This window comes from Silurus aristotelis (assembly GCF_946808225.1).
Source record: "Silurus aristotelis genome assembly, chromosome: 13".
Lineage (NCBI taxonomy): Eukaryota > Metazoa > Chordata > Actinopteri > Siluriformes > Siluridae > Silurus > Silurus aristotelis.
The window spans coordinates 28,786,930-28,811,711 of record NC_139586.1 but is presented as its reverse complement, the minus strand read 5'-3'; the positions used below and the strand labels follow the sequence as shown (position 1 = coordinate 28,811,711).

The following is a 24,782-nucleotide window of genomic DNA, read 5'->3' as shown; positions in this document are numbered from 1 at the left end:
TCTAACACTGCACCACTCATCCCTCCATCCTCTACTACTGCTCCACTCATCCCTTTATCCTCTACCACTGCACCTCTCATCCCTCCATCCTCTAACACTGCACCACTCCTCCCTTCATCCTCTACCACTGCTCCACTCATCCCTCCATCCTCTAACACTGCACCACTCATCCCTCCATCCTCTACTACTGCTCCACTCATCCCTTTATCCTCTACCACTGCACCTCTCATCCCTCCATCCTCTAACACTGCACCACTCCTCCCTTCATCCTCTACCACTGCTCCACTCATCCCTTTATCCTCTACCACTGCTACACTCATCCCTTTATCCTCTACCACTGTTACACTCATCCCTTTATCCTCTACCACTGTTCCACTCATTCTTTCATCCTCTACTACTGCTCCATTAATCACACACATCCATCTATAAATAAATGGAGCTAAAGATTTTATTTAGTGTAGGAATAAATGTAAAATACAATATTATAGTTTATTGTTCATTACTTTGTTAAAATGTAAGTCCCATTCAGAAGTGTGTGTGTGTGTGTGTGTGTGTGTGTGTGTGTGTGTGTGTGTGTGTGTGTGTGTGTGTGTGTGTGTGTGTGTGTGTTATGGATTGAAACCGGTGCTAATTGAGAACAACTAATATCCCCCAACACACACACACACACACACACACACACACACACACACACACACACACACACACACACACACACAATACATTACATTCTTAATGAAGATTAATTTTCCCCAGCAGGTCACCTGCAGAAGATACCATCATATATCACCAGATAATGACCTATTTAACACTGGGGTTCAGTATGTTCTCAGCTTTCTCCTTTCTTTAGGTGGTACCTCCTTACAAATTTTTCACTGAAGTAAATCATTTGCCTTTAACATATACACACTGTATAGACAAAAGTATGTGGACATCTGACCATATTTTGAACATCTCAATCCACATTTGCTGTGATTATAAGTTTCACTCTTCTGGGAAGATTCATTCAGCCACAATGGTGTTAGTAAAATTAGGTAGTGATGTAGGTGAGAAGGTGAGGAGGTTCTGGGGTGCAGTCAGCGTTCACATTCATCCTGTTCAATAGGGTTGGAGCTCTGTAGCAGGACATCTTCCAAAAAAACACATGTAAAGGAGATTTTAATGGGGTCCCTTAAAGACTTCAGGGTGTCCCACTACTTTTGGCTTGTAATACTTTCCTCCAAATATATCTCATAGCGGTTTATTTTGGCAGGTGGGCAAAGTACACTGTATGTCCAAAAGTATATGGACACCTAAATATACTCGTTTCCCACTCGTGCCTGTGCTGCAACTCAAGTGTCCTGCTCAGAACCCTGACCTCCTCCACCTCACTGAATACCTTCAGGATAAACTGGAACACCACCTGAAGCACAAAAACTTTATCTGGGAAATTTTGGAAATATTCCAAGTTACAAGCTTTCCAGGAATTTATGAGAATTTATGTGAATTAGTAGAAATTTGGGAAAATGTATATAAACTGTATCATATACAAACTAATATAAACATTTTGTTCTGTTATAAGATGCATGCAAACTAATCCAGATTTTTTTTTAAATGACAAATGTAATTGTTTGTATAATTTGTTGCACAATAGTTTACACAAAGCACAAGGACGTTTAAAAACGTACATTTATGTCATGTTTTTGTAATGTTTGTAAATCCTCTACAAGATGGACATTTAAAAATAATTGTGTGTAGGATTCAGGAAATGATGCGTTATGTTCTAGGGGTGTGGCCATGTTGTGGGCGTGGCCTCAGTAGCCCTGCAGTAACTGTGCTGTGTGCATGTGATTGATGGAGGTGCAGGTAGAAATTCCACTGAAATTGCATTAAATTTAACCAAAATTATACTAAAAGATTTTTTTCTACATGTAAGGTTCCTCTAACAAGAGGAAAAACCTCTATGGAAAATTCAAACTTTCCATAGAAATGAACGGGAATTTACAAAATTCCCGTTCATTTCTATGGAAAGTTTGAATTTTGAAAACCAAGCCCTTACTGGGGTACTTGCAATAACCTGTACACCTGTAAACAAGGTATAACCTATAATAACAGACAGGAAGTGTTAATAGCAGCAATCATATTTATTAGTTTTGCATCATCATTTTTTATAAATGTATACATTCGTTTTATATACACTGGATTAAAAGGTTCGTTTTGTCATATATATCAGGATTGAGCACAGCACTGAGGTGTTACAATTTATCATTTAACGTCATGCATCAGACAGACACTTTTTCTGTTTGTTTTTTTTTTTTTTTTGTCAGGCTTTGCAGAACTTCTGATTACATCAAAAAAGTTTGAACCACAGAAATGACCAAATTATGACCAGATGTGAAAGCCATAAACAGAGTCAAAGGAAAGAGTGTTGAAGAGCACAGAAAGGAAACATGCTTCTCACTGAGATTCAGACAAGAGATTAGAGAACGTGGGCCTCTGCAACTTTGGCTTTGCGTGGACGCAGCTGTGCCAGGCTGCGGTAAGACGGTGTGGCCCTGATCACCAGCTCCTTGAGGCCGGCACGGAACTCTCTGCGGATGAGGCAGTAGAGCACCGGGTTGAGGCAGCTGTTGGTGTGTGCAAGGCACACGGAGATCGGGAAGGCGTAGGCCTGGGCATTGTAAAAAGCGTTGCTAAATGGCACCATGTCAAACTTAATGAGCACGGCCCAGAGTGTAAGCGCCTGATTGGGCAGCCAGCAGAGGAAGAAGGAGAGCACGACGATCACAACCGACTTTGTGACCTTGGACCGACGCTTGCTTCGATCGTGTTCGGCCTCGGAGCTCGCGCCCCCGATGATCCTGCGGCTCATCACAAAGCGCAGGAGCAGCAGGTAGCACAGTGTGATCACCACGAGTGGGATGAGAAATCCCAGCAGCACCTTCTGAAGCTGGTACAGGCCCAGAAGCTGCTGAGGATCCCAGCTGCCTGACTCTGGAAAACGGACGATGCAAAGCTCCTCATCTGGTGCCACCTGGGCGATGGTGGAGTAGACAGAATGTGGCAGTGTGGCTAAAAGTGACACAGCCCAGATGCCTAAACTCACCCACTTGGCCTTGATGGCAGCTGACCAGTGAACGTGCATCTTCAGGGACGATGTGATGGAGTAGTAGCGTGCCACGCTCATGCTGGTGAGGAAGAACACGCTGGCGTACATGTTCATGGTGGTCACAGAGCTGATGATTTTGCACATGACGTGACCAAAGGGCCAGCGAAAGTCCAGCGCTGTGTCCACGGCCCAGAAAGGCAGCGTGAGCACAAACTGCAGATCAGTAAAAGCCAGGCCCATAACGAAGCAATCGATGGAGCTCTGTTTTTGCCGGTGCCGCGAGTGGAGCAGGTAGAGAGCCAGCGCGTTGCCCACCAGCCCCAGCGCGCACACCACCGAGTAAACGAGCGCAATCGTAACGCGCAGCGCGAGGCTCGAGGGGTCGCCCTGCAACGCCGAGTCGTACTCCTTCGTCAGCAGATGCAGCCAGCAGCGCACGGAGAGGTTAGCGTCCAAGGCGCCGGTGCAGTTCTCCAAGGCGCCTCGGCATTCCCGCTCGCTCGCGCACCCGCCGCTCGGCGCCGTGCTGTTCCTCTCCATGGCTCTCACACTGCCGGCATGGCGAGAAGACACAAAGCGGGAGTGATGGAGCGCGCTTCCTCTTCGTCTTCTTCTTCGCCCTATTCTTCTCCTCCTCCTTTATCTCTTGGTTGCCACCCCCCGTGGATTATCCAGTGTCCGCTCCGAGTGCGCACCGACTACACTGCGCGCTTTACCGCGCGCGCTCTGGCTTTTATACCGGGGAGCGCATGACGCACGCGCGGCCGCTGCTGTCCACATCTGCTTTATTCAAGCTACAATTTATTCCTATATAATATATTTATATCATATAATCCTGATTGCAGTCTTCTGTTAAACGTTCGGCGGGGAAAAGCTGATCTCCGGTTATATAATCTGATGGAAATATTTTATAGAAAATGGACTGAAGAATAAAAAAAAGAGAGAGGGGGGGGGGGGTCTTCTATCCCCTAAATTCCTGAATCCCACCCAATCTAGAACTCTTACTGGTCTAAAGTATTTTAATCGCTCAGGTGCTTCTGTGTATGTGGAGGTTTTGAAATGTGTACAATATATGATAAAATTGTGATCAAAATGAGTGTTTTACAATTTTTGAGAGACAAGTGCATGATTTTAAGTCCAAATATAAATATAAATGTACGAAACTTTTGCATTTGTCATTGAAAAATCCTTCCTTAGCATGAAGAACAGTTTTACACAGTCTCCGCATCAGAACAGTTCAATTCCCAGAGCAATTCAATAGGATGTAGATGAGGAGATCCATGATAGATAACAGAACTCGGATGTACGCTTGTGTGTGTGTGTGTGTGTGTGTGTGTGTGTGTGTGTGTGTGTGTGTGTGTGTGTGTGTGGGTCTCTTCTGTATCCTAGGGTTAAGGGAATGGTACCATAATAAATAAGCGTTTGAAGTTATTACTCGTCTGAACAGCGCTCTATAAACTCACCTTGTTTTCATCTTTAATCATAAGGAAGCTTTTCTGGCTTTAGGGCACATGCAGGAGTCATAAAGATCAATGAAAATTGTCTGCAACCCATAAAACATTCAAGACACGTTTGATATTTTGGGAAAGAATTCGATGCAGTGTGGTATTGAGCTCATTTATCAGTGTATTCTATTGTACAGTCTGAATCTTTGAGAGCGAAAAGGTACTGAGCGCAGCCCATCAAAACTCAAAGGGAAAAGAGGTGCAGCATGACTGTCTCTGAAAGATCACCATTTTAAGCGAGAAGGTCACACTGACATGGTGGTAGAAGTGCAAGCAGAGTAGTGTTCATCCACTGAACAATCATCTCCATTTATCCATTTGCAGTAACTACTTTGACCTGGTCGGGGTTGTGGTGGACCAGGAGCCTCTCGAAATTCTGACGAACAATAAATATACACCCACAAAGTGTTACACTAATATACAATATGAACAAAAGATTGTGGACACCTGATGTGTTCCCTTTTGAACATCCCAGTCCGCATTTAGCCTCCATTTGCTAAATGCTCCATTTCAAAAAAGGTTTTCAGGCCTTGACAAGACATGACAAGTCCATCCATCTGCAGATTAATGGAGTGAAAATGCCTCTTTACCACACTCCTGCTCTTCCGTGATGGGAGTTGAGGTTGAAGATTACGTCCCTGAGGGAAACACTTTTGATCAGGAGAGCAAGTTGAAGTCGTACGGATGAAAGATGTTTTTTTTCCCGTTTCTTTCTTCGGGATTAAAGAAGCCCAGAGTGAAACAGGAGCCAACAAGTAATATAGTTATGAACCTTCAGTGAGGACAAAAGAAGTTGGTATTGACCTCGCTGACCTCGCTGACCTCAATGACCTCGCTGACCTCGGCGCATCGCTGTGGAATAAATACACCTTTAAAAGCAACAATTTAAATGAAATGATACCTGGTTTTCCTTCATCTCACATGCAGGGAATTGGTCTCCTCAGCTCAGCTACCTGAGTTTACTCACACCCATAGGACTGAATGAATCTCCACAAAATCTAGTGGAACATCTTCCCAGAAAAATGGAGGCAACTATAAGAGCAAACAGGGACTGAATGCAGACTGGGATGCTCAAAAAAAGCAACGTCTGTTCATCCTATGCTTTAGGTCAAGGATTATTTTTCTATATGACATCATGTGCTAATAATTGACCTGTTTTTTTTTGTTTGTTTATTCTACGAAAGATTATTTGCTCTGCTCTACTTGTCTCTATATAACCTTCAGTTGTAGTGATCTTATGAGAAAAATAAATCAATAAAAACCCTGAAGGTAGAATGTATAGTGATTCATAAGATGGCGTCTGAGGAAATATTTTTAAGTTGTACATTTTTTTTTTATGCACTTATCATGTTATAATGCTTATTAAATGTGTTATTTTAAAACAACTTATTTATTAGAGTTTATTAGAGGGACAGTGCATGTAGGACGTTTTGGAGACACGGTGATGGAGGTGAGATTGAGATGCTTTGGACATGTGCAGAGGAGGGACATGGGGTATATCAGTAGATGAATGCTGAGGATGGAGACACCAGGAAGGGGGAAAAGAGGAAGAACAAGTAGGAGGTTTATGGATGTGGTGAGGGAAGACATGCAGGTAGTTGGGGTGAAAGAGGAAGATGTAGAGGACAGGGGGGTATGGAGACGGATGATCTGCTGTGGCGCCCCCTAATGGGAGGAGCCAAAAGAAGAAGAAGATTTTGAAACAACTTCAAGCAAATTAATTTTAAATATGTTTAAGATTTATTTGAAGGTAATTGCGATATATTTTTAATATGCTTAGTTTTGTTAAAATGCCATTAAATTGTAATTCTTTAAATTGGAGATTTAATACACCTGAATGCTATAATTGAAGTACAGCTGACGTATATATATTTAAAGCTGCACGTGAATGTGTAGATGCGTATACTTTGAACTTACTGAATCATTTTACGAAGTTCAAACATCAAACACTTCAAGTGAAAGTAAAATAAGAGTTTTCTGTGAATACACTATTATAAAAAAGTATGCGTGTGTTTCAGCATATTTCTTAAAATTGCAACTAGTTTATTACTGAAGCACTTCTATACTGTAATACTGTCTAGACATATATTTAAATGCAATACAGTACATTTTTAATGCATTAAATTAAACATGTTAGAAGCACAATTGTGCTATAAATATACAATCTGAATGTCAAGTACAGTTTTAATATATATTTAAGAGTCCTTCTTTTTTCACATGGGGTTTTAGTGTCATGTAAAAGAATTTTGAAACATCAAAAAAAAAAGATTATTAGAATAAATTCATAGCAGTGCAGAATAAAAAAAAGTCAGAATGTTTTTGGAATAAAGTAAAAATTACAAGAATAAGGTTGTAGCAGTACGAGAATAAAGTCCATGCACCACAATGCGTTGGGACCCCGACTGAGGTATTGGTGACGTCGGAGATGTCGAAGTCCTTCAGGGGTCATTTCTTTGATCATCATCCTCATAGTTTCCTTATAAAAAAACATCTCTTCAAAAAGCATGCACATGTAACCATCGATATCCTTGTAGTCGACCCTCTGGTCAGCATTTCACACTGCACAAAAGAGCCGATTCCTTCAATGTTTGTCTGATTTTTTCTTCTAAATAAATGAAGAAACGCTGCTGTATCTGTTCAGTAATTTTAACTCTGTGCAGATGCACAGAAAGACCTCCAGAAAATTCCTTCAGAACATCCATTCAATCCAAAACAGCGAGATGTTTTCCTCGCAATTTTGTGATTTTTCTAATTGTTATTAATAAGTCAAGTCGAGTTTATTTCTATTGCGCTTTTCACAACAGACATCGTCTCAAAGCAGCTTTACAGAAATCAACAGTGAAGGTGAATGATGTTTATTTATCTCTGGTGAGCACCATGGAGGCTGTGGTGAAGGAAAAACTCCCTTAGATGTTATTAGGAAGAAACCTTAAGAGGAACCAGACTCAAAAGCAGAACCTCATCCTCATTTGGGTGACATCAAGAGTGTGATTATAGTCTTTAAACACTACAGAACACTGAAAAGTGAGAACTAACATGAGCACTGGAGTGTGTGATTATGACTGATGATCTTTCTACAGTCTTCTACAGTCATTATTGTTATGGAACCAGGAGCTACTGAGCAACTCATAAAATAGCTCAACATTTGTGATCATCACAGATCCAACACCAGCTTCTCCATGCCAGAGCCTTTAAACACTCAAGGAGGTCCGATTAAAATGTTACCAAAATATTGTCTTTAATCTCATATTGCTGAGATTCTCAAAATATTTCCATTTTATTCTCGTAATCTGAGATTTTTTTTATATATATTTTGTTTTGGGATCACAGAACTTTTATAATGTCAATTTTTGGGTCAAAATAGTTTGGATTTCCTGCTTAATCATTGCGGATCAGTAAATATGATCTCTGGGGATTTTTATAACTCTAGCCTATCTACATTCCCTTTCAAAATCAAACAATCTGCCTTGTGCAACTTTATGATCGCAACCAGGGCAAGTTCCAGACAGATTTAGGTTTTGAGGTTAGTAAGTAATTAATCCTTCTGATATGATTCAGTGCATTTCAGACAAAACTGTAGCTCCAGAACCTGATTTTTTTGGGAAGTGATCATCAGCCTTCAACAAGTTTACAAGAATTTTTATTAAACAGAACATCAAGTAAGCTGCATAAAGTGCTTATAATACAGGTATCATCATAGCTTTCACAGTGCACTAAAAATCAGTAGAAGCTTTGGACAAAAGTATTGGGACACCCGATTTATGCGTTTCTTAACGCCGTTGCATTCAATCTTCCATTCACTTGAACCAGGAGACTCAAATCTGCCTCAGCAGGACAAATGCACAACGCCAATTCCATGAAGATTTTCTTTCCATGGGTTGGAGTGGAAGATCTCCTGATATAGAGTTCCAACCCTTTTGAACAGGGTCCACAAATTTCCATGAGCACACTCCATAATCTAATCAAATTCTGAAACATCTACCCAGAAAAGTGAAGGTTATTAAAACAGTAAATGGAGACTAAATAAAGCACAATCTTATGGTGTCCACGAACTTTTCTCCATACAGTGTAGATATATAGATAAATAGATCTACAAGCAAACGTCTAAAACTATGACATGGAGTTATTTGTTTAGCAAAAAATGTGTTTCACGTAGAAGCAAATCATTTGTTTAAAAAAGTACAGCAAACCTACTTCCCTTTTCATCGTGTCCCAGTGCGGACGGAATCCGGCGTAGTAAGATCTTGAGGAACATGTTTAATCTTCTAACTTTTTATCTGCCACTTATTAGTTTCAGAGGAGAAAATGCAGAAAAAGTATGTTGACTTATTCAGTAAAAAAAAAAAAAAGAAAAAAAAAGAAAAGAAAAATCATTGGAAAAGGATGTTGAAGAAATCCAACATTTAATCCCTCACATGTCGTCGGCGTGTGGCTGGAGCCTCGGGTCACGCCCTGAGCTCAAGGTCACTGCCGCGACACGCCCGGTAATGGGGTCAGCATGGTAATGCTGGTCATCATGCTGATCTAGGCTTGTGTTGTGAGCTTCAAGGTCATAATCAGCCAATCCAGGGCCTCGATGAAGTTTCTCCATTAGAGATGTTATCTCCTCCACGGCTTCATCGTCAGGAAAACCCGGGGCAGACTTGGAATCCTCTGCCACCATGTAAGGGCGCTCGAGAGCATGCATCACCTGAGAGGACTGCAGACTGTGCAATGACCGTGACTGGACTACAGAGGAGAAAAGGACACAGAGATGTGTAAATCCCAGTAGCACCAAGCTTCTGCAGGTACATTGTTGTATAGGGCATGATTAGTTGCATGAGCATGAAACTCTCTCTTCACTTGAACTAGGAGATCTAAAACTGTTCCAGTATGACAATTCCCCTGTGCACAAAGCCAGCTCCATGAAGATATGCTTTACATGGGTTGGATTTGGTGGAAGATCTCCTGCTATAGAGCTCCAACCCTATTGAACAGAATGAATGTGAAAGCTGACTGCACCCCAGACCTCCTCACCTTCTCAGCTACATCAATACCTGACTTTACTAAAAACCCTTGTGGGTGAATGAATCTCCACAAATCTCCACAAAATCTTGTGGAACATCTTCTCAGAAGAGTTGAGGTTAATATAACAGCAAACGACGACTACGTGTGGAATAGGATGGTCAAAAAGGACATACCAATTTTATACTCAGGTGTTTGGGTGAACTTAGTGTTTGGTCCATATCTTCGTCTTTAATGTTGCTCAGTGGCATTTTTCTTTTCCAATTCAAGCATGCAGGTCAGGGTGAAATCAGATATCCATTATGACAACAAGAACTATAAGATGCCCACAAAAATACCCCGAGATAAAAGATGATGTTCTCCGATTGCATCTTTTGGTTTTATTTTCTATTTCATTTAAGCACAAATGTACTAATCTATAGAATGTGTTATTTTAATGTGAGTAGCCCCCCAGAAATGGCCCACCATGACTGATTATTTGCTACAGAGACAACAAACATTAAACCTGTTCATCCTCACCATTGGTTCCAAATGTGGAGAAAATTACAGAGCCAATTTTGGACTGTATTATGGCTAACATCAGATCTTTGACACCTTTCAGCAGCAGTCCAGCTTGGATCTAATGGCTTGTGGGTAATGGGGGTATATTATAGTCTGAACTACAGACATCTTTTTCTAAAGGATCTACATAGGTGGTATTTTAGCAGACACCCTGTATCGTCATCTGGAACCCAAGACCTTCCAATGCCTTAACCAGTGAGCTTGTACTTCCCTGATCTGAGCCCAAGGAGTGAAGTGATTGGTCCACTCACGTCTAAGTTGGCTGTAGTCTCCAGGCTGGCTAATTTTGGTCTCGGTGAAGGGCTTCAGGCTGGGTAGAAGAATCAAGGTAAATGACAGCAGCAGCACCTGTGAGACATCGATAGATAGGCAACTCATGTAAGTCATCATATCACCAATGACATCACTTTATTAGTCTTGGACTTCCTGTCTCTTGAATTACTCCTCTCTAGCTTGTTTGTTGATGTAATGCTTATTTAATTAACTCCCACTTTCTCCTACTAAAATCCTATATTTAAAGAAATTGATAAATATAAAAGCCTGCGCTTTCACTTTCTCAAGATCCTAACCGAAAGCTTCTTTTTGAACACCCCATTCCACATTTAGTCTCCATTTACTCCTATAATTCCCTCCACTCTTCTGGGAAGATGTTCCACTGGATTTTGTGAAGATTAATAAAGACTCATTCAGCTACAAGGGTGTTAGTAATATCAGGTACTGAAGTAGGTGAGGTGAGGAGGCCTGGGGTGCTTATATACAGATGTATTTCAGATATTCTGTGTGTGTGTGTGTGTGTGTGTGTGTGTGTGTGTGTGTGTGTGTGTGTGTGTGTGTGTGTGTGTGTTGTGGTTATGCTCCTCACCAGCACACAGGTCCCGGTCTGAGCCGGTTTGTTAGATCCGTTCATGATCAGAGCCTGCAGCCGGCGAAGCTGCGCCATCAGGGACCTAAGACAACGAACAGAAATCGTAAAAACAGTGATTTTGGGGATGAAAGAAAAGTGAACTGGAACCAGAACTGGAAATGTGTTTTCTCACATGTTACATTTTTCCAGCTGGAAGACTTTTCGATGCAGCTCCTGGTTCTCCACAGTGCAAGCTGCCATCCTAAAAAAAAAAAAAAAAAAAACAGATTTCACAAATAAAGCTGGCTTCCAGTTTTACAGTATAATAACAGCTGATTCTTAAACCCAGATGTATATATTATATGGACAAAAGTATTGGGACACCTGACTTTTCCAGATGAATGTGGTTCTTCCACCAACTGTTACCACAAATTTAAAGGCACACAGCTGTAAATAATGTCTTTGGATTTCTTTGCTTTCATGTGAACTTGGAGACTCAAACCCAGGGGTCCCCAAACTATGGCCCCAACATTCGGAAAGAAACAATACCAGATACATATTTTTTTTAAATGTCATTTTAAATACATGTTGGCTTTTAAAGTTAAATGTCCCTAAGCTATTAACAGAGGTCGAAGCAACAATAGTTGATCGTCGGAACTATCGGCTTTTGGCAAAACTCCATTCCGATAGTTTTTCCTGGCTTCAGGTCCGCTGTTATTACAAGAGCGGCCTCTAGAGGTGAATCACTAACACCACGTGCTGTTTGTTTATTATTATTGTTATAATATCCTATCCTATGCAGCCCATGTAAAGCTGATCTTCATGTAGTTGGCTTTGTATATGTTATGCTGGAACAGGTTTGGGTCTCTTAGTTCAAGTGAATTTTCTGCTTTCAAGTCATCCTACACAATTTGTGTGCCTCCAACATTGTGGTAACAGTTTATAGAAGAACCACATACAGCTGGAGAAGTCAGGTGTCCCAATACTTTTGGAGTGCATGGTATTAAATGTGATTCTTGTTAATTAAACCTACGACCCTGTTAATTAGTACCTGCTTTCCAGTCCGTCTATGTATTCCTTCTTCTTCTTCCTGCTCTCCTGGGCGGACTGCTTATTACGGATCTTCCGGCGGATTTTCTTCAGGATCCGCTCCTCAAACTGATCAGGGGAACAAAGCGTGGATTGTGTTACAGGAGTGAAATCGTTATGCATGTGGTCCATGGGTTGCATGTTGGGAACGTTAATGTTTTACCTTGGTAAGAGGAAGCTGACTGGGCAAAGATACTCCCTCTTTGAAGAGTAGCTTCTTCTCGTCCTCGTTGAGAACCAGGTCCTGGCAAGATTGCTGTGAAGGCTGTGGAGGCTGATGAGGAGACGAGAAGACAGCTCAGTGGTTAAGGCATTGGACTGCAAAAAAATGATCTAAATATAGGAATAAATGCATGGAAACAAGTCAAATTGTTTGCGAGTGCAGTGAGATAATTACACTTGGTAAAGAAAACATACCATGGGTTTAGAAAAGTACAAAATGCCTTAAAGTATGCATTAAAACACTCTAATTAACTTCAAACTGGCTTGTTTATTATTTGTTAACAGTTTGCTTTCCTAAATTTGTGTAAAAAGATCTTAAAACCAGAGAACAAGAAAATTCCTTTTAATTTTAGCATTGTCATCGTTATATATTTTGGTCTTTTAATGAGACAAAACATTTAAACAGAAGAAAATACTACTAAAATCAAAATCAACAATTATTTATGTAATGTAATTTGTTGCTACTGAACACTGAAAGATCTCCAACATAAGAAACTGAAATCGAACTACAGAACAACGTACTGTAATAAAAAAGACATAAATAAACAAAGTTCCAAAAAATAACAACCCAGAATAGATAATGTTTATAAAGAGTGTGGAGACTTCATACTGCAGACTCATCATTTGTTATTCGGTTGTAAATTAATGTGTTTGTGTCGACATAAAACCAGCACTTGGAATAAATAATACTAATGTCCTCAAATGATGTCTTTAATGGTAATTAAACTGAATTTACAGGTAAAATAACATTAAGTAAGAAAAAAAAGATAAGTAATAATCTTTCACAGCATAGTATTTTTATTCCTAAAATAAGATCAATAAGATTTTATGGCTCAGATTAAGATTGTAAGTCTGGACTAACATCTGCCAAGTGCCATAAATGTACATGTAGAAATTTGTTCGCCATGAGCCTGAGCGAAATCACGGCGCCAAATGTGTCTCCTGTTTCCGCCCTATTTATCCTCTGGAGCTTTATGTAACATGACACAATGGGGACTTACAGGCTCTGGAGCACCGGACAGGAGCAGATCTTTGATGCTGAGAGTGAAGGAGGTGGCCAGTTGAGCAGGAGGCACTTCGCGTGCAAGCTGCATCTCTGCAACCTTTTCCTGTAAAATCCCAGAACCCCAGCCATCTGAGGAAAGAGATTAGAGAATATGCTTCTTATAGACCTTATAACGTACCCCAACCATTTTTCATCTCATCCCATCATTGTCCAAAGATCTACAAGATTTGTTTCAGTTCACTAAAACTGGATATTTATTACAAAACGGAACTAAATGAAACGGTTTTTGATCCACCAAGTTATTTTTACACTTACACATCTCAAACTCACCAGGATGGATAACCACAGTTGTGTTCGGAGCAGAAGGATAAGGTACAAAGTATGAATCCAGGGGAGGACTTCCAAGAGGTGGAGGACTGTCATACCGGTCCGAATGTGGGTCTTCACTAATTCCGCTGTCAGACGGAGACGGCGGCCATGGCGGAGAGCCGGACACTGAGTCCGTCCCGGTTAACAGGGTGTTAAAGAAGTCTTCAGTACCCTGAGCTTTCATCAGCATCTACACAAGAACAAAGACAAAACACACTCTCTTTTGATCCGATGGTAATATTGAAGGGAGACGTTCTGGAGATGGTGTTAAATGCATCACTTACATTAGGCTCTTGAATCGGCCAAGGCTGGTCATCACAGTGAGCCATGTTTTCGTGAGACAGGATGCCATCGTTCTTATCAAAAAGCAGATCCAGCAGCTCTATCCCGTCACACGCCTGCATCATGAAGCGTTTATGTCATTCAGTCAGTTTGATTTATTAAGTTAGAAATTCAGAAAAACAGCTCAGAAAACACCTCCATCTTTACGTCTGACACAACAGTTGCTTTGGAGATTTGTTGTAAACTTATGCTGAACTTTGTTCTTCGATGTGTATGTGTGTGTGTGTGTGTGTGTGTGTGTGTGTGTGTGTGTGTGTGTGTGTGTGTGTGTGTGTGTGTGTGTGTGTCTGGACTAGATAACAAATGCAGTTTCTGCTTCTACTTCTACTTTCTGAGAATTTTATACTGAATCATAAATATGAGCTACTTACCTGTTCAGAGTAAAACTCCTTTGCCATGGTTTTTGTCGTGAAAACCGCCGAGGATCAATGTGTATCAAAAGTTCAACAAAAAAAAGAAACAAATATACAGAGATGCAAGAAGATCTTTCAGCCAGTTTTGTTCCTACCTTCCTCTCTGTCTGATCTCATTGCGGGGACAAAGTTTAAACTCCAACACTACAATCTGATCATTAGAAAAAAACCTCTGGCGTCCCATTGGCTGCTGCGAGGTGACGTATGTCTTCAAGACAGTATGATGAAACGGCAGGAATTGTTGCCAGAAGTCAAAAATAAATCATTTTAAACCAGCGAGTGATAATTAAAGCTGATTATATTCATTAGTTTACATATTATTTGGATTCCTATTAGTGTAAATTTTTCTCTTCTTTGCTCTGGTTACGCTCTTCTGACCTGCTCAGCTCAAAGGTCATATATTGCTTTTATGTTTAGTGTAACCTTTAACCCAGATGTTTAGTGTAACCTTTAACCCAGATTAGATCACCTGTCATATATTTATATATTGATCGATTTCCTTACATTATTTCATTAGTTCTAAAATGTTCTTGGACTTATTGATAAACGATGATGTTATTGCACTTTATGGAAACTTCAAACATATTGACATAATCAATTATATGGATAAACTACACACTATGTGGTCAAAATGTTTGTGGACACCTGAGCAGAAGATTTGTATGTGCTGTTTGAACATCCCATTCCACATTTAGTTCTCATTTGCTGTTAGAATTCCCTCCACTCTTCTGGAAAGATGTTCCATTAGAAATTCGGGGGAGATTTTTTCAACCACAAGGGTGCTATTAACTGCTAGGTACTGATGTAGGTGAGAACTTTGTAGCAGGAGATCTTCCACTCCATCCCATTTTCATGCTGGAACATGTTTCACGTCTCCGAGTTCAAGTGAACGTGTAAAAATGTAATACTACCACATTTAAAGACATCGTATACAATTGGGTGCCTCCAAATTTGAAAAGAGTTTGGGGAAGATGCACATATGACTGGAAATGTCAGGTGTGCCAATACTTTTAGACATATTGAGTATGCAGCAAGTAACTTTAAAGTCCTCTAAAGTCAAGTAAAAGTATATTATTGTTGCTGTTGTTTTTTTATTATTATTATTATTATTTAAAGAAAATGGTGAAACTTAATTGCTTTTTTTTGTTTAGTGCTTTTAACACCAAGCATTTTCTCAAAGCAGCTTTACAGAAATCTGAATAGAAAAGTCGCATTGAATTGTATAGAAAACCTGAGAGGAACCAGGCTCATAAGGAACATGGCTGAAGTGATTATAAAGTCTATAATTTATTATAATTTCTCATTTTTAATTTACGTCTGATTGCCTGAGTGTATGTTAATCACTGCACCCTGATCTCTGAGAGAAGAAAGAGGCTTTAACATGACACATGTACATTACAGCACAGTGGAAATCTTCCTCCACATATCCCAGCTTGTAAAAGTCATCCATGAAACCGCAGCCCTGGAGTAGAGAGGCTTAAGGGCCTTGCTCAAGGGCCCAACAGTGGTAGTATGTCTGTGCTGGAGCTTGAACTCATGACCTTCCTATCAGAAACCTTAACCATTGTGCTACCACTTCCCTAGAACAATATGTAATATATTTGATATATTTATATCTAAAAATATAATATATTTATACATCCCATGTTGCTGTAGATATATATTGTTTTACACACATCTTGTTCTCGAATTTAATTTTCCCCAAATATATTTGTGTGTAAAAGTTAACGAGTTTATTTATATATAATTATTAAGTAAATGCACTATACTTTTATTATTATTTTTTTTTGTATTTATACTTTTATTTGTGACCAATATTTGATATGTAGATCGATTTCCCGTCGTTAATCTGTTCCTGCTATGTGAACTTGATGCATCACAACACTACGAGGCCGAGGCGTGTCCTGAGGGTCACACAGAACACAGATTAACATGGCAGAGGTAGAGCTGTAACTTCCTGCAGACACAACAAAATAAAAACTGGTCTGGTTTTATTAAATTTGTGTGTGTGTGTGTGTGTGTGTGTGTGTGTGTGTGTGTGTGTGTGTGTGTGTGTGTGTGTGTGTGTGTGTGTGTGTGTGTGTGCAAGGGTCATGCGTTAGAAGTCAGAAGGCACTGAAGTAAATTGATGTTTTGCTGAAAATAAATTCTGTACCATAGTGAATTTCAGAGCATAATATTTTTTCCATTGCATTTTTTTCACGTGTGGAATCGAATTGAAATCGGATCACACTGCATCGTAGTAGGGGTGAATCATATCATATGTAAACATCTGGAGTTTCGTTCTGACTTCTTTAGAGAGTTCCTCGGTGAGGACACGGGTTGAATCGGGTGTGACGACCTTCTCGTACGGTGCGAAAGAACAGGAGTGTCCTATTGTAGTTAATATGGTGTTGTAAAGAATTGCCTTGAGCAACTCATATTTAAGTCAAATACACTAGCTCTCTTATATAACCCGTTTATAACTACCCATTTTAAAAGAGGAAACGAAAAAAATGAGAGGGTAGATGCCAACAACAAGATTTGACCTTTTCTCAGGTCACTGTTTCTTAGGTCACTGTTTTTTAGGTCACTGTATACTCCAGGAATCTTGCGGCAGAGGACGACTCGAGTGGACGCTTGAGAGGACAAATGGATTTGTAGAAGTAGAAGCATGACTCGGATGGCCTAGATTTGGCGCTTACTTAAAAGCTCATAGTTTTAATCTTTAATGCGTCTTTTTCATAAAACAATAAATGCACTGAGTATATCCAAAAGCTCTGCATTAAAAACAGTGCTATTTATGGTTTTCTTGACTGACATAGACAGCATACGGTTGTGCCGATGTCCGTGTGTTCCATCATCAGACACGAGTGAAAAGTGTGGAAATTACACAGAAATATATGTATTATTTTAGAGACAATTTGTTCGGGACTCGACCCCACCACCCATTTGACCACTTTTTGCTAAACATCAACAGCTCCTGTGTGGAGATTGTCAAGAACATCAAGAACACCAAATTCCTTGATGATCACCTGGCAGAGAGCCTCACAAAGTCTTTCAACACCAGCTCTTACTACCCGTCCTCACCACGCACAATACAGGACCTTGGAGAGCATCCTGAGCTGCTGCATCAATGGACAGCTGAGAAGATTATCAGAGAGTAATTTCAGTCTCTCATAGACATGCTTCATGCTGGACCATTATGGATTTTAGTCTCTCTTTAGTAACAGTTCTGGCTTTGTGAGAGATATAAATGTGAGAGATATAAACCTTATTATAGCACAGAGACGGCGCTATTTAAAGTTGTAAATGACTGTTATTGGCCTCTGGTCAGAGTTTTGTCTCTTTACTTGTTTTGCTTGACCTCAGTGCAACTTTTGACACAATTGATCATAATCTCCTCCTTGATGGACTTGAGAACATTGTTGGAATAAAGGGATCAGCTCTCTCCTGGCTCAGGTCTTATCTGTTCTCCACACTCTCTGAGGTAAAGTTTGGTGTTCCACAAGGATCTGTTTTAGGCCCACTGCTTTTCTCTTTATATCTGCTGCCTCTTGGTGAAATTATACATAAACATGGTATTCGCTTCCACTGCTAAGCTAATGATACACAGCTGTATATTTCAGCAAAGTCAGATGAGAGAGATCAGCTTAACAATGTTGAGGAGTGTGTAAAGGACATTAGACAGTGGATGCTTGATAACTTCCTTTTGCTCAACTCAGATAAGACAGAAGTACTTTCACTAGGACCACATACAGCTAGATGCAAACTTACTGATTACGTAGCATCTCTGGATGGTGTTTTTGTCTTAGTGTGTACAGCAGTCAAAGACCTTGGTGTTATTATTGACCTGAGTCTTTCCTTTGAGGGTCATGTGACATTACCAGGATCGCCTTCTTTCACCTTAGAAATATTGCTCAAATTAGAAACATCTTTTGCATTCTTTATTAATGCATTATCTGTGTAAAGCTGCTTTGAGACAATGTTTATTGTTAAATTTGCTGTTATAATAACCTCCACTCTTCTGGGAAAATTAAGTAATTCGATAGATGCAATACCGACAAAGTAATGCTGTATAAACATTATTTAACTGGTACTTATAATAATAGTATTGTTCTTCTAGTTACAGTTATTATTATTATTATTACCTAATTACTTTAATATGGCTATAGAAAATTCAAATTCCAATCAAGTATACTTGAGACGAATTTTAGACAAATGGTGCTACAGGAGCAGCAGCGCCGCCTGCTGGTAGTGTTTATTAACCATTTTGTTAGATTTTTGATAAATAGAATACATATTCACATGTATTATGTTTTATGAACAGTAAAGGTCTGAGTCAGTGGCACAATTTGCAGATATAGAGGAGCACTGTGCAGAGAAATGAGGTAAAAATATCCAGTGACCATCAGGTGACTGTACAGAGATCAAGTAGTAATTAAACAGTAATGTGCATAAAGAATGAACTATAAGGCAATTAACATCGTGCTGCAAAGAATAAGGGACAAAATGGAGTTGAGAGTGGAAAGAAAAACCAAATTAAAATGTTTACACTTCTACTGGATAGAAAGATTCAGTATATACACAGAGTATAAAAGTAATCCTGGTTTCTTTCATTTATTATTTTGAAAAATAAATAAATGCACCTGTACCAATACACATACCAGTACCTGTATCTGTACCCATAACTGTATCTGTACCTGTACCTTATTTCATACCCGTACCTGTATCCATACCTGTACCCATGCCCGTACCCGTACCCATACCTGTATCGGTACCTGTACATATACCTGCACCCGTACCCATACCTGTATCTGTACTCGTACCTGTACTACCTGTACATATACCTGCACCCGTACCCATACCTGTATCTGTACCTGTACATATACCTGCACCCGTACCCATACCTGTATCTGTACTCGTACCTGTACTACCTGTACATATACCTGCACCCGTACCCATACCTGTATCTGTACCTGTACATATACCTGCACCCGTACCCATACCTGTATCTGTACCTGTACATATACCTGCACCCGTACCCATACCTGTATCTGTACTACCTGTACCCATACCTGTATGTTCTGTAATCGTACCTGTACCTGTACCAATACCTGTATCTGTATCCGTACCTGTATCTATAAATAAATAAAATAAAATACAATAAAAACGCAGGGCGGCGTCGTTGCATGTGACGCCATTCCTGACGTCATCACGCAGGGGCCCGACGCTCTATATATACGTACACGTTGACATCAGCCGGTCTCTTCCCTGCCTTTGCCCCTGAGTGGTAGGCAGCGTATAAGTTCCGTGTCTGCTTCTCCATAGCGAATCCAACAACATCCGTCAAAATGGTGAGTATTTACGGACCCCTCGCCCTCTTATACACCGGCTGGGGTTCGGTATTGCGTCCCTGCGGGGTTTTTCGAGCGCCCGTGAGTAGTTTTAGGGCATTTTTTGGCGGTTGCCGGTGCTGCCATTTAGTGCGGTAGGAAATCAAAATGGCGGAGCTTTTGTGTCCGGCGTCAGGCCTGAGAGAACCGGCGGAGTCTCCGTGTGAGGCGGGAGAGGGTGTTTTTAAACCGGGGTTGTGGTTTTACGAAAAAAGAATCGTTTTAACGCGTTTGGTTTGTAATTAAATCCGTCTTGAATGTCGTCGTTTTTTTTTTTTTCCCCCCCAATGACGACGTCTTTTACCTCAGGCGTTGGCCGCTTGCATGCTAGTTTTTTTTTTTTTTTTTGCTAGCTCTGTTTTTATGACTGGAATAAAAATGTACCATATGGAACGCGGTTTTTCCCCCCTTTTTAATTAGAGCTCGTGTCAGTTTTGTGCTCCAGAAAACCCAGTTTGAGAAGGTAGTGATGTTCCACAGCATCAGGCGCTCGCTTTATCCACGTGGCCTGTTTTACCGGCTGATGTGGCGCACCACGTTGAAGCGCAAAGAATCTCCACCAGATGTGATCCTCCATGACTGCGCAGTTTCCTATACAAAAAAAAAAAATCCCTGCTCAGATCCTGGTTGTGACGATCTCAACTCTTATGAGTGATCTGTAGGTTCAGGGTTTGGTTCTGACTGGTGTTATTTATTGATTATGATTATGACTCGTTTCCGGGGTTTTGGCCTTCAGCCTCACGTGAATCTTCCTACCTTCTGGATTGCGCTACTTACTGCGTCATCAGGAATGTCAGACTTTTTTTTTATTTATTTTTTTCTCGATTTTATATTCACATTTGTGTGTTTGTCCTCAGGTGAACTTCACCGTAGATCAGATCCGTGCTATTATGGACAAAAAGTCCAACATCCGCAACATGTCTGTGATTGCGCACGTGGACCATGGGAAGTCCACTTTGACCGACTCGCTGGTGTCTAAGGCTGGTATCATCGCTTCAGCCCGTGCAGGAGAAACACGCTTTACTGACACAAGGAAGGATGAGCAGGAACGTTGTATCACCATCAAATCCACGTGAGTGATTCAGCATTTATTTTATTTTTACACCATAAAGCCTTGTTTTGCTGACTCTGCGTTTGTCTGCGTGCAGTGCCATTTCCTTGTTCTACGAGCTCACTGAGAACGACTTGGCCTTCATCAAGCAGTGCAAGGATGGTACTGGGTTTTTGATCAATCTGATCGACTCTCCCGGGCACGTCGACTTCTCATCTGAGGTGACGGCTGCTCTGCGTGTCACTGATGGAGCCCTGGTGGTGGTTGACTGCGTGTCTGGTGAGTGCAAAAAGTCCATAAATGGTCCAGCTGGATGCACTGGTTTTATTAAAGGTGGCTTGATGCCCAACCCTGATTTGCTTGCTCTTGTTTTTTGTTGTCTTTGGTAGGTGTGTGCGTGCAGACCGAGACTGTGCTGAGACAGGCTATTGGTGAGCGAATTAAGCCTGTGCTGATGATGAACAAGATGGACCGTGCTTTGCTGGAGCTGCAGTTGGAGCCAGAAGAGCTGTATCAGACTTTCCAGCGTATTGTGGAGAACGTCAACGTGATCATTTCCACTTACGGAGAGGATGAGAACGGACCCATGGGTAACATCATGGTGCGTGTTTTTCTTTATTCTTTTTTTTGTTGTTACTGCATGAAAATCTGTGGTGTTTCTAATCCTTTAACCTTCTCCTTTAGATCGATCCAGTGGTTGGTACCGTTGGATTCGGGTCTGGACTGCACGGTTGGGCCTTTACCCTTAAGCAGTTTGCCGAGATGTACGTCATGAAGTTTGCGGCAAAGGGTGATGCCCAGCTTGGACCAGTAGAGCGCTGCAAGAAGGTCGAGGACATGATGAAGAAACTGTGGGGTGACAGGTGAGACCTCCAGCTTGGAACAGTTCAACATTATAGATTTGATTTATAGTTGCAGTCTTAAACTTTTTTTTTTTTTTTTTTTTTTTAATAGGTATTTTGACCCCGCAACTGGAAAATTCAGCAAGTCTGCCAATAGCCCTGATGGTAAGAAGCTCCCCAGGACTTTCGCTCAGCTCATTCTGGATCCTATTTTCAAAGTAAGCAGAGCTAAGGTTTTTTTTGTTTTTCTCCTGAGCCAGCACGTGTGTGATGACATAAATATTCTTCACTTTGACCTGATTGTCCAGTGATGAGTAACTTCAGTCTGATGTTTATCAAGGCAACAGGAACACTAACGTCCTCTTGCTTTAGAGTCCTTCAGTGCGTTTTCTTTTCTTCATAGGTTTTCGACGCCATCATGAACTTCAAGAAGGAGGAGACCGCTAAACTGATTGAGAAGTTAGACATCAAGCTGGACACCGAGGACAAGGAAAAGGAAGGCAAGCCCCTGCTAAAGGCAGTGATGCGTCGTTGGCTGCCCGCCGGAGAAGCGCTGCTTCAGATGATTACCATCCACCTGCCTTCTCCAGTGACTGCTCAGAAATACCGCTGTGAGCTGCTCTATGAAGGACCTGGTGATGACGAGGCTGCTATGGGTAGGTTGGCACTTAGGCTGCTTCTGGGAAGTGTGTTCTGTATTTATGGATGTCGCTTTTAATTTGTATTTACTTTGCAGGTATTAAGAACTGTGATCCCAAAGCCCCCCTGATGATGTACATTTCGAAAATGGTGCCCACTACCGACAAGGGTCGTTTCTACGCCTTTGGGCGCGTGTTCTCTGGCTGCGTGTCCACTGGCCTGAAGGTGCGCATCATGGGACCAAATTACACCCCTGGAAAGAAGGAGGACCTTTACCTCAAACCCATTCAGAGGTTAGTTCATTCATATCAAATGCTCTGAACATCTAATGCTGGTTTGTCTTGGAGTCCTAAACGCTGCTGTGTTTCACCAGAACTATTTTGATGATGGGTCGCTACGTCGAGCCCATCGAGGATGTTCCCTGTGGTAACATCGTTGGTCTGGTTGGTGTGGACCAGTTTTTGGTGAAGACCGGGACCATTTCCACATATGAACATGCCCATAACCTGCGTGTGATGAAGTTCAGCGTGAGTCCCGTGGTGAGAGTCGCAGTCGAGGCCAAGAACCCCGCTGACCTGCCCAAGCTGGTCGAGGGTCTGAAACGCCTGGCCAAGTCCGACCCCATGGTCCAGTGTATCATCGAGGAGTCTGGCGAGCACATCATCGCTGGAGCTGGTGAGCTTCATCTCGAGATCTGCCTGAAGGATCTTGAAGAGGACCATGCCTGCATTCCACTGAAGGTACACAATCATTACATTTAATCGTACTGTATTCCCAAATTATTTTGCCTCATTAACATCCGACTCACTTTCCACAGAAATCCGACCCGGTCGTGTCCTACAGAGAGACCGTCTCAGACGAGTCTAAAATAATGTGCCTGTCCAAGTCCCCCAACAAGCACAACCGTCTATTCATGAAGGCTCGTCCCCTGGCTGAGGGTCTGCCCGAGGATATCGATAAAGGTGAGGTCGCATCCAGGCAGGAGTTGAAGACACGTGCACGTTACCTGGCAGATAAGTACGATTGGGAGGTGACTGAGGCCCGTAAGATCTGGTGCTTCGGACCCGACGGAACCGGACCCAACATGCTTGTGGACGTGACCAAGGGAGTGCAGTACCTTAATGAGATCAAGGACAGCGTGGTGGCTGGTTTCCAGTGGGCCACCAAGGAGGTACACATTCTTCTCAAGTATCTCCTTTTTATTATTTTTTTATAAATTATTTTATTAAATGCAAAAAAAAAAATTCCCACCTTCCAGGGTGTGCTTTGTGAGGAGAACATGCGTGGAATCCGTTTCGACGTCCACGACGTCACACTTCACACAGACGCCATTCACCGTGGTGGTGGTCAGATCATTCCCACAGCCCGCAGAGTGCTTTACGCCTGCCAGCTCACGGCCGAGCCCAGGATCCTCGAACCCGTCTATTTGGTGGAGATCCAAGTGAGTAGGCTACCATCTGTATTCTTCTCTACATCCATGCATAGATGAGTGACTAATCATTCCTTATTGCTCCTCAGTGTCCTGAGGCTGTCGTTGGTGGTATCTATGGTGTCCTGAACAGGAAGAGAGGCCTGGTGTTTGAGGAATCTCAGGTCATGGGAACTCCTATGTTTATTGTCAAGGCTTATTTGCCTGTCAATGAATCTTTCGGTAAGTCAAACACCTGGGGTTCATCTATTTTGGGAGGGGTGCGCTCTTCTGTTAAATGGGCTAATTGCATTTTATTTTTTCTTCTTTGAAGGTTTTACCGCTGACCTCCGTTCCAACACCTCCGGTCAGGCCTTCCCACAGTGCGTGTTCGATCACTGGCAGATCCTCCCCGGAGATCCCATGGAACCCTCCACCAAGCCTGCTCAGGTTGTGGCAGACACACGCAAGCGCAAGGGTCTGAAGGAAGGAATTCCAGCTCTGGATAACTACCTGGACAAATTGTAAAGTTCCTGTCCCATTTGTCTTTCTGACTCCCCCACTATATCTCTAGATCTTCCCACTGAGGGACTGGACTGTACAGAACATCATGAGCACTATTGCCTGCTAAACACATGATCGATAACGTAAACATTAAAGAATAATAAAAATTGTATTGTGTGGGCGTAATGTTTTGATTGATCATGGCTGTTTTAATACTCGTGCCATGATTTTCTTATGTGGCTCAGATGGTATTAAATGCAAAAGATCAACTCCTGGATCTCGCCTCCTGCCTTTTAGTTGCTTGGTTAAACTTTAATTTCATCTTGATGCATTAAAAATAGACGATACAGATACGATTCGCCCTGTAATGATGCAGTGCGATGTTTCAATGCAATGGTGGAAGAGTTTGCTTTTGTTTACTTGGTAGGTACATACATCAAAAATTTCCTAAAGTCTCCTCTGACTTCTAAAACATGGCTCTTTCACAAACAGGCCTTAATATAAAACCAGAGGTTCTTTT

General features: G+C 41.5%; 3 protein-coding genes across 3 annotated transcripts; 1 reads left to right on the top strand and 2 right to left on the bottom strand.

Moving 5' to 3' along the window:
- Positions 1-2,413: 2,413 nt before the first annotated feature.
- Positions 2,414-5,527, bottom strand: rxfp3.2b (relaxin family peptide receptor 3.2b). Its single transcript, XM_083559575.1, has 2 exons — positions 4,822-5,527; positions 2,414-4,776 (listed from the first exon to the last, which is right to left on the bottom strand). The coding sequence occupies exon 2, from the start codon at positions 3,626-3,628 to the stop codon at positions 2,459-2,461; it is 1,170 nt and encodes a 389-aa protein (XP_083415701.1). The 5' UTR covers positions 3,629-4,776; positions 4,822-5,527; the 3' UTR covers positions 2,414-2,458.
- Positions 5,528-8,216: 2,689 nt separating this feature from the next.
- creb3l3a (cAMP responsive element binding protein 3-like 3a) lies at positions 8,217-14,584 on the bottom strand. Its single transcript, XM_083559300.1, has 10 exons — positions 14,402-14,584; positions 13,973-14,086; positions 13,650-13,878; positions 13,315-13,448; positions 12,255-12,365; positions 12,054-12,160; positions 11,196-11,264; positions 11,021-11,105; positions 10,410-10,506; positions 8,217-9,321 (listed from the first exon to the last, which is right to left on the bottom strand). Exons 1-10 carry the CDS (start codon positions 14,426-14,428, stop codon positions 9,005-9,007), a joined length of 1,290 nt encoding a protein of 429 aa, XP_083415426.1. The 5' UTR covers positions 14,429-14,584; the 3' UTR covers positions 8,217-9,004.
- A 5,042-nt stretch (positions 14,585-19,626) lies between these two features.
- On the top strand, positions 19,627-24,432 carry LOC310735873 (elongation factor 2b). Its single transcript, XM_083559108.1, has 13 exons — positions 19,627-19,779; positions 20,676-20,890; positions 20,967-21,148; positions 21,259-21,470; positions 21,554-21,732; positions 21,824-21,929; positions 22,115-22,367; positions 22,448-22,643; positions 22,724-23,090; positions 23,168-23,521; positions 23,609-23,791; positions 23,869-24,001; positions 24,093-24,432. The coding sequence occupies exons 1-13, from the start codon at positions 19,777-19,779 to the stop codon at positions 24,284-24,286; spliced, it is 2,577 nt and encodes an 858-aa protein (XP_083415234.1). The 5' UTR covers positions 19,627-19,776; the 3' UTR covers positions 24,287-24,432.
- Positions 24,433-24,782: the final 350 nt, after the last annotated feature.